The sequence below is a fragment of the Uloborus diversus genome, chromosome 3 (genome assembly GCF_026930045.1).
Source record: "Uloborus diversus isolate 005 chromosome 3, Udiv.v.3.1, whole genome shotgun sequence".
Classification (NCBI taxonomy): Eukaryota; Metazoa; Arthropoda; class Arachnida; order Araneae; family Uloboridae; genus Uloborus; species Uloborus diversus.
Window position 1 is genome coordinate 213,381,436 of NC_072733.1, and position 18,846 is coordinate 213,400,281.

Below are 18,846 nucleotides of genomic sequence, written 5' to 3' on the forward strand. Positions count from 1 at the left end.
TAAAACCGGGTACATAAAAGAATAATTACTTTTTTTTACTGTTTTACTTACTGAAACATTTATATTAAAAAACAAACTGGTACAATGGCCCTCCAACACTGAGGAACGGAAGTTCGTTAGAAATTCACACCAGGGGTGTAATTTTGAATATAATGAATTGGGATTTTATAGTAAATTAAGTTGATTTATCAGATTTGTAAAACGTTCTAAGAATAGAAAAATAGCTATTTGTTCTTCTAATGAACCTAATACGGATATTTTCTCAGTTTGAAGCAAGCCATGTTCATTTCGTTCAATTCTCTCTGAACCACGCATCCCCGTTCACGCTCCCAACACTAAAATGTCATTTAACGAAAGATGCAATTTTAAGAAAAAGCACTTTGATTTTAGCGGAAAACTAGTGATATCTTATATTGTGAACTGAAGCTCATTAAATCGTATTTTGAACGGGCATTTTCTCTTCTTCGGCTTTGTTTTTCAAATTTTGTGTCAGAAGCACCTGATAAATCGAAGAGAAAAATGAAAATCATTTCGGACAATATGTTATTGTTCCTCGGAACAGGACTTGAAGATAAGAAGTGATTAGTATTATCTGAAACTTTGCCTTTTATCCTCTCTCAAAAGTTATTAAATAGGGCTGATCGGAGTGTTCTGACGAGTTCGTCATCCCGTGTCGTCCTTCGCCATGTTCAAACAACTATTCTTCTTCGTTTTGTGCACCCTCGCCTGTTCCAGCAGGGTTGATTACACAGGGTAATTGATTCCACTTTCTTTAAAAAAAATCGCTTCGTAATAAAGCTTAACTGTTCGGGATTAGGAAGGTTTCGCTGTTAACTTTACTTTCTATGCGCTGTATGATAGATGTTAAGAAACCGCGAAAACTTAACAAAGAGTTTTAACTTTTATTTAAGCTTTTTGAAATTCAATATGCAATGTTAGGAGCTAAGGATAAATGCATAACTTCGGTTTTTTATTTCTTTAACCCCTTCAGACCTGGTGTCCGGTACACCGGACATACACTTTAAACAGCTGCTAATCATTTAATAATTGATTTAATTAGTTGATTTTTTTTTGTAGTTGACTCTTTACATTCTACTTATTATAATCTGTGAAATAGTTTTTTTGTTTTGGGATTGACAACACTGACATATAAGGATTGAGAGATAGAGAGTGACTCATTTTTCCAACCATAGATTTTCATCTGAAAAGCGAGGTTTTTTCCTGATTTTTTAAAAAATATATAATTTTTAATTAATCGTTTCAAACGCTTATATTATGTTTTATAATTGTTTGTAGAACATTTTATAATGAAGTTTGTTTGGTATTTTATCGTTTTTGTATATGAAATATTGATTTCAAAATATAAGTCCGGAGTATTGGACGTGCCATAACTCTTTAATTTTTCTCCTAGAAACTCAAAATTTTGTCTATAAGATACCCTTTACCATAGTACACTGTGTACCAAATATCAACATTTTTGATCAAATATTTCATAATTCCGACTGAAGGGGTTAAAACCTTGTGCTTTAGAGAATAAAAGAGTAAAATTTCGCTTCATGAAAATTAAATGACGTTTCTTCACTCTGGTTTGATAGCGATTGCGTTTAAATACTGTGTGTGCAACATTTTTCAAAATTACAGTTCAAGCACAATGATTTTATTTATAGTTATTAAAAGGAATCGTCTAAGTGACATTTTGACACTACACTAGAGACTATGAGAGTATAAAAAGCTACCATGGCTAACATAGGATCCAATTATTACCGAAGCATTGTAAAAATAGATAACAATTCAGCAAATTATTTCGGGGTATACCTATTTCCAGAGAGAACGCCTTTTTTACCGGAAACTTTCAAAAATGAACCAACTAACAATCACAAATATTAAATTAATGTTAAACATACACTGTTAAAAATTCAGGAAGATTTTCTGGTAATTGTTACTGTAAAATTGCATCGCCGACGCATCGCTGATTTTTACGGTAATTTATACCGGAGAAATAAGCGATCCCAGCGCCAACTGGTTGCTGTGGCCTACCGAGGAAACCGTAAAATTTTACAGTAACATTTGATTTTTACGGTAATAGTTACTGGCAACATGGATGCCAGTAACAATTACCGTAAATTTTCCGGAAAATTTTTAACAGTGTACAAATAGCAGTAAAAATTGTCAAAACCCCTATTTCAGTGTAAAACATACGATGTTTTGTGATAAAAGACATCCGACATTCATCCATAAGCTTAAATATTTTGATCTGAGAAAAGATTCTTCATAATCCCGAAACACGTGTATACAATTTTTTTAGTGCTTATACGTTTATAACTTATGGTTTTTGTTGCCAAAAAAACTTTTCACTCGTCATCTCTCGGCCAGAAATGTTATGAGCCAGAAAATTTTTTTTTTCGTAAAACAAAATTACTGATAAAGTTACTTAGTTGGTTACGTTTATATATATTATTTGTGGTTTTTGTTGCCACAAAAGCTTTTCCATCCTCGTCTCTCTCCCAGTAATGTTATGAGACAGAAAAATGATTTTTTTGTGAAAGAAATTACTGTTGACTATTTGGAACGAAAATTTTAAATATTCATATAAAAGATCTTTCAGATCATTTCTCATTAGCATAAAATATGGTTTAAGATTGTAAATATTTCAAATACGGATTTCATAAGTTTAATATTTTCCTCCATGTAAAATTTGTTTTCCGTACTGGGTTAGTTCAATTATACGTTTTACTAGCGGTATCCGCACGGCTTTGCCCGCAGTAGAAAATTAAAAGGTCATTTGGTTCGCCTGTATGTTTACAAATAATGGATGATGAATGTCTCGCCAATATGGCTATGCTAATTTGCTCTCCTTATGTTATAGTAATTTGCTCATCCATGTTATGATAATTTACTCATCCATGTTATGATAATTTATTCCTTCATGTTATGATAATTTGCTCGGTAAAATGGGCTTAAAATTGGAATAGAAAAAGAACGAAATCGAATTTTCGAAAAATCGTTTCGAGATGCTCACCCCTTAGCTACGAACTAATTTTGTGCCAAATTTCATAAAAATCGGCCGAACGGTCTAGGCGCTATGCGCGTAACAGATATACAGAGATCCAGACATACAGACTTTCAGCTTTATTATTAGTAAATAAAGCGTAATCTGCGTTGTGTTCATAGGAGTTAAGATGTTATACTCAAAAATATTGAAAAGCATCTGAACTTGAATTTTTCTCAATTAATTGTAAAGCAATACTGACCCAACTACATAAAACGTGTCCCAAAAGTCAATTTTTATACTAATGTATCTTTGAAAGAAAGCTTAGTTGCTACTTGAGAATTTGACCCAGTTGTTTTTATAAAAAGGACCTCCCACGAACCTTATGAATGGTATTTTGTTGCGAGCATTTGTTGCGATAACTTTACAAGTTTTACCTGTTTTTTTAGTAAATAGCACTTAAATAAAAATTGTTTTTCAAGAAATTACCGCTGAATATACCATGCCTTGCCTTCAATCTTCGAGTTACCCGAACCATTGCTTCGGTCACTCGTCTGGTCTGTGCGAATTCTGTATTAGCTACCAGTTTGTTTGGCACTCTTGGCTTAATTAAGAGGTTTTCCACTTCCAGTTCAGTCACTTTCCTATGCCGGGCTGATGAGTGCTAATAAGCACGAAAGTGCAGTGTTCGGGTGGAAATGACTGAGCTGGCGGTGTATGTCATGTTTTTCAGGGTTATTCTAAAGGGGTAACGAAAAGTTTTTTGGAAACATATAACAGAAGTTATCGAGTGATTCTCAGCTCTATTAAAATCATCATTCCCCTTGAATTTTGAAGACATGAAACACGGATTGCTAGTGGAACTAAAGTTAAAAGAGGGCTCAGTTCATGTCGATTCAGGAAAAAAAAAGGAAAAATATTTACTCCGCTTTTAGCGCCACCTGCCTACTAATAGTTTAACTATGTATCAACACATGTAGTATGAAATACACCGCCAGCTCAGTCGTTCCAGCCGAGGACTGCGGTTTCCGTGCTTATTAGCACTCATCAGCCCGGCATAGGAAGTGACTGAGCTGGAGGTGGAAACCTCTTAAGGAAGCCAAGAGTGCCAAACAACTGGTAGCTAATATAGAATCAGCGCTGACCAGAAAAGAGACCGAAGCAATGGTTCGGTTCAACTCGAACATTGAAGGCAAAGCATTGGTATTTTCAGTAAGTTACCGCCCTATAGCCAGGGGTAAGGCAGAAATACATGAAACACACCTCCAGCTCAGTCGTTTATGTCAGTCATGTAGTCTATTTCAGTCAAGAAAAAATTACCTCTAAAATCAAAGAGCATTATAATACAAGCAATTTTCAAAAATGGATACTCAAATTGTAATATTTTGTTGTAAATCAAAAATTATTTTCGCTATTACTAATCGATAAAGTTATTGTTAGTAACATTTTTAAATATTTATTGAGATATACTGATATTCGGTGCAGTGCTTTTTTGTTTAATTTTAAGCTCATTTGTATTTCAACTGATTTGTACAGTTAGTCAAGTGCATGCGGGGCAAAGTGAAATAGTTCATTTCATTTACTTATTCAGTCTCTTATAAAACCACTCGTATTCATTAATTAGTTGTTCACTTACATTATTTCATTAAAAAAGTTCCTTTTACATTCATTCATTCTCTATTTTATTCATTCATTTAATTTTTCTCATACATTAAGTTTTTATCTATTTATTTATTCGTTTATTGTTTCATTTCATTTTTATTTATTCATTCATTCTTTTATTTACTCATGTATTTGATCAAAAATATCTTTAACAATCGAATAGAAACGATTTCTTTAGAAAAATATTTTATTTTTTTTCTTTGCCCCATGAAAAAATAAATGAAATATTTCCATCTTTTTTTGAAGGTACAAATTTACTGACAAAAATAAAAAATAATGTTTCAATTCAAGTTTTATCATAAAATATGTTGTTATTTCCTTATGCATCGCAGTTTTCAAAAAAAAAAAAAAAAATTCCAATTTGTTCATTTTGAGAAAAAGTAAGTAATCTTTACTATTTCACTTTGCCCTACATAACCAAAGAACAATGTATTTTCTAATGAAACGTACATTAAAACATTATTTTTAGCTTTTGGCAATCAATTTTTACCTTAAAAAAGTGGAATGTTCCCTTTTTTCAATGGAGCAAAGTGAAAATTAAAATATGTTCAAATGGAATATTTTGTGTTTGGAAAATAAAAATATTTTGATCAAATGAATGAGTAAATAAAATAATGAATTAATAACTAAAAATATAATGAAACACAAAAATAAATAAATGCATTAATTAATTAATATATGAGAAACAATAAATGAATGAATGAATAAGTAAGTGAATTATTAAATGAATAGGTGAGTGATTTAAGAAAGGATTTTCCCCATCATTCCTCAACTTGGCAGGAATTTTCAACTATTGTTTTACTGACCAGTAATGATCCGCTTGAAAAATCGGACCGGTCCTCGAAGATTCTTACCATCCACTTTGACCGCACACACTTGACTAATTTTTGCAAAAAAAAAAAAAAAACTACAAATAAGCTCAGTATAAAATAAATAAATATTGCATCAAATGCTAAAACGTATCAATTAATGATTAAAATGTTATCAAGATCTTTATAATTTTACAGTAAAAAAGGTAATTTTTGATTCACAACAAAATATTACAATGTGAATATCAATTTTAACAACGTTGCTTGCATTATCATTTGCTTAGATCTTCAGGGGTAAATGTTTCCTGACTGAAATACACTACATATGTTACTACATGATTAAAATATTACCAAATAGGTGGCGCTAAAATAGAGCAAATATTTCACCATTTCCACCTTGCCCCACATTTTCCTACTTCGATTTTCTTTTTCTGGAAATAATTTCTTGTACACAGATATTAAAGTGAAATTCAATGTTTTCCCAAGAAATTGATTAAATGTAGAAACATTTAGCTGTAAGCATATTATTGGTGATTAGTTACAACTATGTAATGGTGTTTTTACAAACTGGGTCTTGTAAAAAAACCATTACATTGGTGAAACTCATCACCAACAAGATATTTACAGCTACATTTAACTACATTTCACATTTTTCTTGGTGGAACATTGAATCTTATTTTAAAGATGGTTTAATGCATACTCATATAATATAAGCTGTTGGTATTGGTTATAGAAACCTGCAGCACCTAATTTTTATAACATTCTTTACATTCTGATAGTTATTTACATCAAGCATGATTTTGTTTGACGTTACCTAGAACTTTTTGGAATGGTCAAGTATTTCTTTTTAGTGGTGGAACATTTATTTATTCAGTTTAAATTTGTTAATTTAATTATTTTTTACGGTTAGATAAACTAATTATACTTTCAGCTGCAAAAGTATCATTAATACAAGGCTTTTATTCGTGCATTTATAGGCATAAAGTTCTAACAGTTTCTCCCTCTACGAAAGAGCACATATCTTTCTTGGAAAATCTACGCTCCGACTATGGGGTAAGTAAAATGTTATATTTTATACACTCCACGAATTCGTACGGTTAGTGTTTTAAGACTTTTCATCAAAATTTACTGCTACGCTTGAATGGTTCTATTCAAATAGTTAATACTGAAACCTGTTGCCATTTAAAGATAGATCTAGAACTCCGAGTTTATGTTGAAATGCGACGGTTGCCTCGGTTTGTTTAGTTTCAGATATATAGTGCATGTTGCTGTTTAAAAGTTCGAAATTGTAGAAGAATTTAATAAAAAAACAGTCCCTAAAAAACTGAAAAAAAATTAAACGTTTTACGAGTTAACAGAGTCTTGCTCAATTTATGGATTTTATTTGTCTCTAATACAAACCGTATTAGATATCGGAATGATTTTTGTTTGTTCAGAATTATTACTTAATAATATTGTCTGAGAGACACATTCAATGCAATACGAGGCTACTTATACAATTATATTTTACGAATAGAGTACTGTCGCTGTTAGGCCAGTAATTCTCAACCTGTGGGCTGAATGTCACTAGGCGGCACAAGCAGATCGAAATGGCAAATCACCGCTGACGTAAAACACACCGAGTCTCCACTATTCGATTTCTTGATTTTAAATTGTCAATTCTACACAACCAAAAGTCTATTACATTATTCATGAAACAAGCCATTTCCAACTTCGAGCTTTGGTCAAGAATTATTAGTCTCTTCGCGCAATGGTCAGCCAAAGTACACTGGTGTGCAAAACAAAGAATAATGGCGCAGAAATGAATATAAAGCTTAAAGTAGGGTATGGAACAAAAAAAGGCTTTCTTTGACATATAGTGGCGTTACACATGATTGCCAGAAGCGTAAGTACAACTGGCAGATGTTCTCTAGTATGGGATATGCCCTTCCCTTGCTGCAATTGTTGCTTTGCATCGTCTCTCCCTGTAAAGCACCAGATTATCCAGGAGTTCTTGGGGTAAACGTCTCTATTCCTCCTTTAACGCATCTTTCAGCTGATGGGTGTTACCAGGAAGATACTGTCGTGACGCAAGACGTCTCCCTAATGCATCCCACACATGCTCTATGGAATTTAGATCTGGAGAATAAGCTGGCCAATCCATTCGTCTGATATCTTCACTTTCCAGTAGCTCTTGAACATTAGCAGTACGATGTGGCCGGGCATAGTCATCCATAAAAATGAAGTCTGGTCCAATGGTCCCTCGGAACAGACGCACATGGGGTAGGATTATCTCATTGCAGTAGCGATCTCCAGTTACAGAACCTGAAGATCTGAAGCTCAGTCCGCCCGTTCAACATAATGTCACCCCAGACGAGAACTCCAGGACCACCGTAACGATCTCTTTCCGCAATGTTATTGGGATGAAATCGAGCTCCAACCTCTCTCCAGATCAACTGACGTTGAGAATCGCTTGTAGCAGTCTCATCTGTGAAGAGGACACGACTCCATTGACGAGGTGTCCAGGTTTCGTGTTCTCTGCACCACTTTAAACGGTGCCGCCGATGGCTAACTTTTAAAGGTATGCAGCGTTCAGGACATCTAGCAAAAAAGCCACCTTTGTGGAGGCGTCTGGCCACTGTAAATCTTGATACTTATCGTCCTGTGACTGTGCACAGTTGCTGAGATATGGCGCTCACTGACTGAAAACGGTTTCTTTTCGCCTGTACGACAATGTAACGGTTATCTCTTGGTGTTGTTTTCCTTGGATGGCCACCGCCAAATTTCCGAACAGCTGTACCAGTAGTTTTAAAGACATTCCAAGCAAGAGAAACAACACTTTTGTTGATCCCGAACTCTTCGGCGACACTGGTCACACTACGCCCCTCGTCAAGCTTCCCAATCATTCGTCCTCAAATAAAGTCGTCTAAATGATCACTTGAAGACATGTTTCACAAAACAAATCACTTGCACTTGCAGCGAATGTCTTTAACTACGGTGCTCTTCATCCTTTTATCGCAGCTTTGACCTGCGCGCGCCGACCCACAAGGTTTACGTACACTTACATCACCTAAGACGTTTTATTTCTGAAATTTGCATACAAATAGTCTTTCTACTGAATTACGTGCATATTATACTGCAATTTCAAGGTTATCTTATACTTTGTTCGGGAGCTGTGGCCGAAAAACCACTTGTTGCTTAAGTATTGCACACCAGTGTAGAATTTACAGTAGTAATGGCAAGTATTTCGGACTTTGGTCAAATCTCTTTGCCAAAAAGTGAATTTTGCTGCCCAATTCAAGAACTGGCCGAACTTTGGGCTATGGCAGTAACATATCTACAGTCCAACCCCGATATAATGAACCAAGGATACAGTGAACACTCTGTTGCAGTGAACTTTGTTATTGGTACCGTCCAAACTCCCATTTCCCTAATGCTATTTTATACGCCCATAGTTAACAGCAAAGAAATTGGAGTTCTTTTATAATGGACTCAAATTTTGTTTTCACAGATTCTCTTTTTCAATCATCCAACACTAAAAGATACTGTTGGAGGACAAAACGACGAAGCAAACATATCTATACCTCTTTTTGGAAAAGCATTATGTGAACTTTTTTACTGAGCACGTCGAATCTGTCGATGATGAAGTGTGCTCTTCTGGTGCTCCTACAAATGATGACGTTGAATATCAGAAGTCAAGCAAAAGGGTGATGATACAGAAAGAGACATAAGAAGAGATATAAAAAAACATATATTTCTGTAGAGAATGCCAACAAGATAAATTATGGGATACAGTAGACCCTCGTTTTACGCGGTTTCGATTATACGTGGTTTAAGATTTGATACCTTAATTTTATTTTACGCGGATGACTTTCGGTTTTACGCGAATGCGGCAATGCAAACAGATAAAATTTTCCCCTCTTTCAAACTCCAAACTTTTAAAGGTTTCAGATTACACGTAATCAACAGCGTTTTGGAGTGCTAATAATCGAGCTTTGGGCCACTGGAGACATTTTACGCGATACGTTCCAGACCTCTTTCCAGAAGTAAAGTTATCAAACTCACACAGTTCAGAACTCACTGGAAGAAGAGCTAGGTGTCACTTCTAGTGCTGTAGAGCACTAGGAGTGACAAAGGTGGACAAAAGCAACGAGGATAGCGACATCGATGACACAGAACCAAAAACGTTCACATTGAACATTTTGAGCCATTCCTAGACAATAGAAATGATCTTTCTGATTTGTTAGTGAAGGAAGATTCTATCATGGAAATGACGCAAGTGATCATGGATGCGTTAATGCTCTGCAAAGAATTACAGAAAAAAATTCTTAATGACTGCCAAAAGACTATCACAGCCAGCTCCTCTTTATAAACAACACAAAATTAATTAATGTTTTTTAATGCATGTTGTGGATAAAAGTCGATATAAGTACACATTAAACTTATTATACAGTTAGTCATCACTAGAATGAAGTATTTTGTTATCTACGGAACCAAACCCCTATTTTAACACTAGTATTAGGTTTCAATTTACGCGGTTTTGATTTACGCGGCATTTCCGTGGAACGTATCCCTCGCGTAAAACGAGGGTCTATTGTACTTTGCAATTTGTGGAATGGAAAATTGGATGTGCCAATAATCTGTACAGAATACTGAAAGCAAATCAAATTTTATTAAATAACTAATTTTCCCTTTCAAATATTTAATCGTTTTACGAATTTATTTAACTTTATCAGTTAATAATTTATAATCAACTATTTTTCCCATGTGGAGAAAATAGTTCTGCAAAGAAGTTGGATATAGTGAACCATTGGATTCAGTGAACTTATTGCTGGGTCCACAGACAGTTCATTATAGTGGAGTTTGACATATTACAATTACTTTTACTATATTTAGGATTCCGAAGCACAACGTTGCTTTGCTATTAGATATAGCTTATCTGAAATATCCACCCCTTATCGGTACGCCCTATTGAACTTAAGACTAATTTAATATGTTCCCACTGAAAAGTGTTTAACGGCGGGCTTTGTGAAGCAACTCAGATCCGTGTCCACATTTTCATAAAGGGAGGGGTTTTAATATTACCTGTGGAAGGGGGTGGGGGGGAATTCAACCCCCCATAACCTTTAGTTTTACGACAAATTGCCGATCCACCTATAATCTATACACCTATATAACCTATATAAAAACACCTATAAGAACTGCTGCACCACCTCCCCCTAGAAGGATAATTCCGACTGTGGAAGTGACCAAAGTATTCCTTCATTTTACAGGTTCATTTTAATCAAAACTTGTTTGTTACTTTTTAATTAAATCTGTTCATTGAAATAAGTTTTAAAAGATCTCCATAAATTCTTTTTTTTGTGTTGAATGTATGTCAGCTTCTTTGTTCTAAAATAATGTTTAATAAACTCAAGAAAGAGCTTATTGTAGATGTAAATTACTTTACCCAACAGAATCAGTGCATCTTCATACCTGCCAAATTCATCATAACCTCTTTACAATAAGCAATATTTGTATTGGTAGATGATTCAGCAGTTTTTCCACCATAGTTTTCCGAAATAGTATCTCAGTTGGTAAAGTTGTAAATATAGCAGACAAACAATTTTCAGAAAGAAAGTTAAAAGAAAAAAAAAAAAACACTGAACGCAAACTTTCACATGACAGTCAACTTGAGTGAAATATCCATTATCCTCATTCGACTTATTATTTTCCCCCAATGAGAGGGGTTTAACCCCTTAAAACCCTGCCCTTGGACACGGTCGTGATAGCCACTACTTTTGATAAGTTTCGACATTTCGTCGAATGCTTGAAAACGAAGAGCAACACTCAACACCTTCTCAATCTTATCTCGCTCCATACACTTTCTCTTTTCAAGTAGAGAGATCAAGGACTAAACTTTCATTGTTTTCCATCGATTGGTACTTGAGCGACATAAACAAACATCGCATTGTGATGCATCTCTTTCAGCTGTTCATCATTTGAATGTTCCCGATGATGTCAAGTCCAATGATTAATCAACACTCTACTCAAAGAAATGGTTAGATTCAATTTGTGCATGATGAGATTTTTATGTTCTGCGATTCAGTGCACTAATCCTGCTTCTGGCATGCACATACAAATGAGGAAATTAAGTTGAAAATGCTTCAAGTCGTTATTGTGTTATTTATTTCAACAAACAATCAAAGCAGGTTAATAACCAATGGATGCTAGCTGACAATAGCAGTTAAATTAAAAGCTCAGTGTTGAAAGTGTAGCTCATTATTGTTATATTATAACAACTGAAGTTCGTTTTATTCTGTTCTCATGATTTTAAAGATTTAAATCTGAAAAAAAAGCACTAAAAATCGATTGTCTTACTTTTCTGTTAGCTCCAGTTATAGTTTGGATAAAAAGTATCTGAATTTTTTTTTAAATAGGAATATCTGATATTGAGATAACTTACTAAAAATTACGAGAAAATTGCACTCATTGGAAAAGTATTTTATGTTCTTCTACGGTTGTTATCCCAGCAATTCACAGATAACATTGATTCATCAAATTACGGATAAGTCTACCAAAATTTCTTCACAAATGTACTACAGGATGTGAACATATCTAGATTTTAATTAATAATAAGCTTTGCAGAAAAGGAAAACTAATATCATATTTCTGCGATGAGAAATCTATATAGAACCAATGAATCAGTTAGGTATCCAATTTCAACCACAAGTTTCCGTAATATTTTTTACTTTTACAGCGTACCTTATGAACAGCAAAAATCTTTAATACGTAACGAAAAATCGCAGTTGACGTTTTTTCTTCGAAAAATTTTCAAACAACTTAACAAATTGTTCTCTGGTTAAGAATCAGATAAACACAAATAATGTTAGAGAAAGCTTTAGCATGCTAAAAAGGAAACATTATCATTAAAAAAAAATGTTTTAACTTTACTTCTATTGAAACATAGTCTGCATTTTTTTTTTCAAAAAAAAAAAAAAAAGGTGATATTTCAATTGCTGAAAGGAGTATGATACGTCCTAAAAATTATAAGTCACCGGGTTAAAAAAATTTTTTTAATGAAAGGGATTAGCTCGAGGTTTTTGAAAAATCATAGTAATAACTTGTTTCTATATATGACTGCAGACAAACCTTGTTTCTTCAGATATCACAGAAAATGAAAACAAAAGGAAGTTCTTGGCTTTATATTGATATTCGTTGAATATTTCAACACGTTTTGAAATAATATTCGACTAACAATTTATTTCTAATACTAATGAACCTGTACACTATTTTTTAAACTAGTCTACTACAGAATTCGAAATGGCATGCACTGAAAATATGATAAAAGGAAAATACAGTCAACTAGCGATAACTCGAAGTTTTATAACTCTAAGTTTTTGTTGGGCCCCATACTCTTGAAAAAGCTGCTCATAACTCGAACTACCAATAACTCGAAGATTTTAGCCGGACTTCGAGTTATCGAGATTCAACGGTCTTTTTAAGTTCAATTTCAAAGCATTTTATTTCTAGTTCCTTTTGTTCATATGTTTTATTCTTTATTAAAGCTTACGTAATATATCACTTTACTTAAAACTGCTGTCATTTTTATAAATTTCCCGATAGTTATGATAGCTTTCACTCAGACATTAATGCCATAGAAATAGTTCTATCATGATATATTTCTAACATTTTTTATTGTGAAGAAGGGAGAGAGCTAAACTAAGTTAAGTTTGATAGGGTCTGGTGGGGTAAAGTGGTCATAAAATCGTAGGTTTTCAACTTACGTGGATAATAAATACAATAAATTCTTTAAATACTTCAATTTTTTTTGTTATTATTTTACATTGCATTATTAAAGAACACGTACATTGAATTTCAGTAAAAAAAATATTGATTTAAGTAGTTTTATAACATTTTCATTTCCCTTTGTATTTATGACCACTTTACCCCATGGGGTGGGGGAAAGTGGTCATAGCATGGGGTAAAGTGGTCATAGTTAAAAACAGCTACAAAACTGTTACAAATAACCCTATTATTTGTATATTTTGGTTGTTTTTATAGTTACAAGTACATGTACGAGTATATGCGGGTATGCACGAGTATATACGTGTCGTTTAAACAAGAGTAAACATGTTCATATATGAATAAATACATGTATACATCAGATACATGCATGCATGTGCCTACTCAAGTATATTCGTGTATACACGAGCGTATAAGCATGTATACGTGATTGCCTACAGGAGTGTATACGTGTCTACACGAGTATATACGAGTCACGTGTATATGCGAGTATATACGCGCAAAACGAACATCATTTGCGTGTTTGCACATGTATCTCGAGTATATATGTGCATACCTGAGTTTCTGAGTATATATGTGTATAGTCGACGCATATACGCATATATAAGTGTACATAGATACACTACTGGCCATTAAAATTGCAACACCAAGAAGAAATTGCCAGAATGAAGCTAAATTTTACATACGTGATAGTAAAATTGACATTAGAAAGTGATTACAAAATTAAAGCAAATTGATCATTTATGGTTGGAAAAATCTCGAATAAATGGAGGTTTAAGTACCCGGTTAAGCCACCTATAGCGTGAATGTACGATGTACTTGAAGCGAAACAATCGGGCATTGAGACATAACAGTCTCCTACGATATCCTGCGTCATCTCGTACCACAATTGCTGTAAACGTGTCACTAATTCGATCAAACTCATACGTGTTAGCACTCACGACGGGGCTCCCAGGAAATATTTTTTAACATTACAATGCTCGGTCAAACACAGCAAGGGTGTAAAAGGATTTCCTCTTCCGCATTATCACTTTCTCTGGTCTGCGTGATGCTCTGGTCTGCGATTTGTGACTTGTCACAAATTGAGCATATCTGGGATCACTTGAGACGGTAAATTGGACAGCCTGTTTATTTGATCAAATTAGTGGCGCGTTTACAGCAACTGTGGTACGAGAAGACGTAAGACATCGTACGAAACTGCTGTACCTCAATGCTCGACCGTATCGGTTCTTAAATTCCAACTAGAGGTGGCGCAACAGGGTACTTAAACCTCCATTCATGTGAGATTTTTCCAGTAATAAATGATCATTTTGCTTTCATTTTGTAATCGTTTTCTAGTGTCAATGTTGCCATCACGTGTGCAAAATTTTGTTTCATTCAGATTATTCCTTCTTGATGTAGCAATTTTAACGGCCAGTAGTGTACTTACATACATATACGGGTATACACGAGTTAATTCGTGGATATATCCAGTGCGTGTTTGGTACGTGCCTACTCACGTATATATATATATATATATATATATATATATATATATATATATATATATATATATATATATATATATATATATATATATATATATATATGTGGAAGCAAAAGTATATACGTATGCTTACGTGTAAACACGATTATATACTTGTTAGACGTATATACGTACATTTACGTGTAAACATCAGTACATGTATCCACGTATATCTACGAGTATATCCGCTAATATACATGTATGCTTACATAGTGAATCCAAGATCTTGGGCAAAATCTAAGTGGTGTGAAAGGGGAGGATAAGAAGCAAAGAATCGTAAGGAACTTATGGTCGTTGACGCGCTACATGCACACAAAGCCAGAAATCGATGGAATGAAAACAGGTCACAAATTTGTTACACAAAGATGATTTTACCCGACATTTTAGTTCTTAAGAAATATTTAGACAGTTGTTAAAAAGTAAGGCCTGTAGTAGCTCTAATACACGCATCGCAACAAAGGCGCAGCGACTGATGAAAGTTTTTCAAGAGTCTCGTAATTGCAACAGAGTGATTACGACGCATGTATTACAGATGCCGGCCGCAAGTTTCATCAATGACTTAAAACTTTCATAAGTCGTTGTGTAAAATTGTCTTTTTTTGTAATAACTTTGTGACCTGTTTTGCATTCATTAGTTTCTGGCTTTGCGTGCATGTAGCGCGTCAGCGTTTAGTTTGTGGCCATATGTTTCTTAAGATTCTTGCTTCTTATCCTCCTCTCTAACACATTTTAAAAATTTGCCCAAGAGTTTAAACTCACCCTGCATGCATGTATATCATATGCTAGTATGTAAGTGTCAGCTAGAGCATGTACGTGTATATACGTCGTGTCTACCTGAGTAAATAAGTGTTCGTATATGTACGAGTATAAGCGGGTATATACGTGTATAGTCGAATGTATATCTGTATAGATAAAAAATACTACGAGATACCCAAATACGTGTTTATTGGTGCATTTATGCGAATACGTATATATACGTGCCTACAGGAGTATATGCGTATGCATGTGCATATACTCATATATTTAACCTTGTTTACTGTAAAAACAATACATATTAAGTGAAATTAATATTTAATTGATACCTGCCTTATACTTAAAGATTAAGTGATTTTAAAAGAACAATATTCGTTAAACCTAATATTATGACCACTTTACCCCATCTTACTAAAATTGTTCTAAAAAATTATTCAAAAGAGATTCAGCTAACTGCTAATGAGTATGAGTTCTTGAGACATGTAGGAAGCTTCCTGTGCAGTCAATCTGTTCATAATTCAAACAAACAAAATTTCCCAAGGAAGTTAAAAAAGGTGTTTATATTTTTAAAAAATTCATAATCACTCAAAATATTTTTTTTTTACCCAATAAAATTTTGCCAGTTGTAAAATTTTGTATTCAAAATGTAGTTTCTAACTGCACTACTCTAAAATAAAATTTTCACATTCATTCGAACATTTATTTTTAAGGTATAACCATTTATTTGAATTATGACCACTTTACCCCATTGACCACTTTCCCCCACCAGACCCTATCGATTTAATTTTTTTGTAAGTTTCAGCAACTCCTTAAGCCGTTAAGTAGTGGAATGAGATTCAAAGCATGAATTTCAACTTTTCGTGTTTTATTCTCAACGGTATAACAAGCTTTTGGGCCATTCCACAAAAAAAACTGTCATGTTGTGCGGACGTGACATATCATATATGGGCAATTCTCTAGAAAGGTGTTGTTTTGTAGTCCAAATATTTCAGTTTTTCAACTTTTCATAAGGGATACAGTTTAGCATTTTTTTTAGAAAGGCAAGATATGCGGTTTTTTTTTTTTTGTTAACCAAGAAAAGTTTTAGATTATTCTAGTTTATTATTAGTCTAGATGTTGAGGCTTAAGTTTGTAAATTTGATAAATTTTTTGACTGCATTTTTTTCTTTGTTTTCCTTGATTTTGGTTCATGAATCAATTGAGTTAGTGAGAAGCAAAGGGATGTAAATGGCAAAATTAAAAATTTGGAGGTAACCAGTGCAAATGGTAGGTGAACCCCTCCTCTGTCTTGCGGCAAGAGATAGTACTAGTAGCCCTGGTAGGTGCTGCTGTATAGCATAATTTAGAAAAAAAATCAATGAAAGCCTACCTAGGATCTTTATACTAGTTTTACTCAAAACTTCAAAATGCTCGCTTACATCCCTTTGCTTCTCACTGTCTCAATTGATAAATTAATACTTCATTAAATTAGTAATCTAAAATCAAAACAAATATACGACAAATGCTAAATTGTTGAAAAATTTTAAAATACTTATCAATAAATTTTCAAATGAGTTTCGGTAAACTTATGAAATAAAGGCATCCATAGTTTAAAAAAATAATTTCCAAAATATCAAACACCTAAAATAGTAGAAATAGTACATTTAGTATCATTTTATCCACAATCTGTCTTTGCCATCCACATGTTTATAACTTTTGCACTGGATGCTAATGACATTTTAACGTATTTTACCTGAGGAGACGTAAATAATTTGATAAAATCGTACATATTTCGATTAAAAGTTCACTTATAAGCATAAAAAAAAAAAAAAAAATGCGCGGCAATATTAAAAGCAACTCGTTACGTGTAAGGATGGTAATGACTGACGCATTTTTTTTCTATTTACTTTGATAATAAATACACCCAATTAGAAAGCTTAGAAGTTTCTGCATGAAAAGTTCCTTTTTTTAACCAGCAAAACTATGAAGGCTGTTACTAAAACTGAAAGTTATTAAAGCTGCCAGTTGCACTTTGTGGTCATGAAAGCCTGTAAAAACTGTTGGACGATAGTAGCGCAAAATGCTGGGGACAAGTTTTTAACTATGCAAGAAACAAATTAATGTATGCAATCACGCAAAAAAGAAACTTGGCCTCAAATTAGGATACTTGAAGCATTGCAGGGCGGACGAAAGGTCATGTCAGCCTATTCCGATTCCGAGTTACAACTGACTACAACTGTATTTATGTCGAGGACTGCATACTAAGTGCCTTGCCTCCATTATTTTTTATACCGATAGATGGCAGCACCATCACCGGATCGAACAGTTAATGAGAATTTAGAACTAGACCAGGAGCTAATAGCTACCTGGTACTAGCATCCCCAGAGGTATCGTTTCACTTGGAGGACATTGAGACCACGAGCATATTTAACGTCGCCCAGTCCCCTTTAATGACGACGGTGGATCTTCGACCATCGAGGTTCGAACTCAGGACCCTCCGGCCCCGAATCCGACACTCTACCGATCGGCCTACCACGGCCCCGTCATGTCAGCCTAATCGAAAACTAGGAGTCAGACGATTGGAGGGTAAAAAAACATCATAAATTTTAAAAGTTTTAAGGGGGTGAGGGCAGGGGGCGGAGACCAAATCGACAACAGGCTAGTCTCTCGGCGACCCTGAAGCAATGTAAAAATCTATTTTAGTGATACATTTTAATTTTTTTTTGATGCCAAGAAATTGCATTTAAGCCAGAAATTCTCAACCAGGAGAGTGGATGATATTTTAGTACTTGTATTAAGCCTCCGCATAAATAAGTATTATTTAGCACTGTTAAATGCCTGTTATCTTGTTCTTTAGAAAATGACAGATAAATAACAATAAAGAAATAAATAAATATTTTCTAAAGTTGCTATGAGCCTGTACTAGAAAATGCATTTTTTAAGAGAATTTCCCGTTTTTCATTAAAGATAATATTTTTAAAGGGTAATTGAACGAAATATTTTGCTTAAGTAGTTACACATATGTTTATGATTTCTTAAACAACAAAATCTTTTCATTGCCACATTAAATTATTATTTTAAATGAAACTTATGAGCTGCCGCGAGTGGAAAAAAGTGTTCGCTTTTCCGTGAAACGCCACTTTTATGTATAGATTTCGAATCCTCAATGTTACAACAAATGAAACTTATCCAACATTTGTCTTTTGAAATCCTGATTATTTCTTTATCTTTTTTTTTTTAAGTGAAAATCATGTTTTTGAAAAAAAAAAAATGGATTAGTTAATAAATTTATGTGAAGCTTGTTAGCGCTTCAACATCATGCTAGCAGGCATAGAAATGCATTTACAATGACCCAAGATTGCTAAA

The 18,846-nt window shown here is 33.9% G+C and overlaps 1 protein-coding gene across 1 annotated transcript in view; it reads left to right on the forward strand.

Annotated features, from left to right (window-relative positions):
* Positions 1-636: 636 nt before the first annotated feature.
* Positions 637-18,846, forward strand: part of LOC129218576 (carboxypeptidase B-like) — a 52,221-nt gene continuing 34,011 nt past the window's right edge. Inside the window, 2 exon segments of the mRNA XM_054852889.1 lie at positions 637-753; positions 6,438-6,513. Of these exon segments, the coding sequence (XP_054708864.1) occupies positions 686-753; positions 6,438-6,513 (144 nt within the window). The 5' untranslated portion in view covers positions 637-685.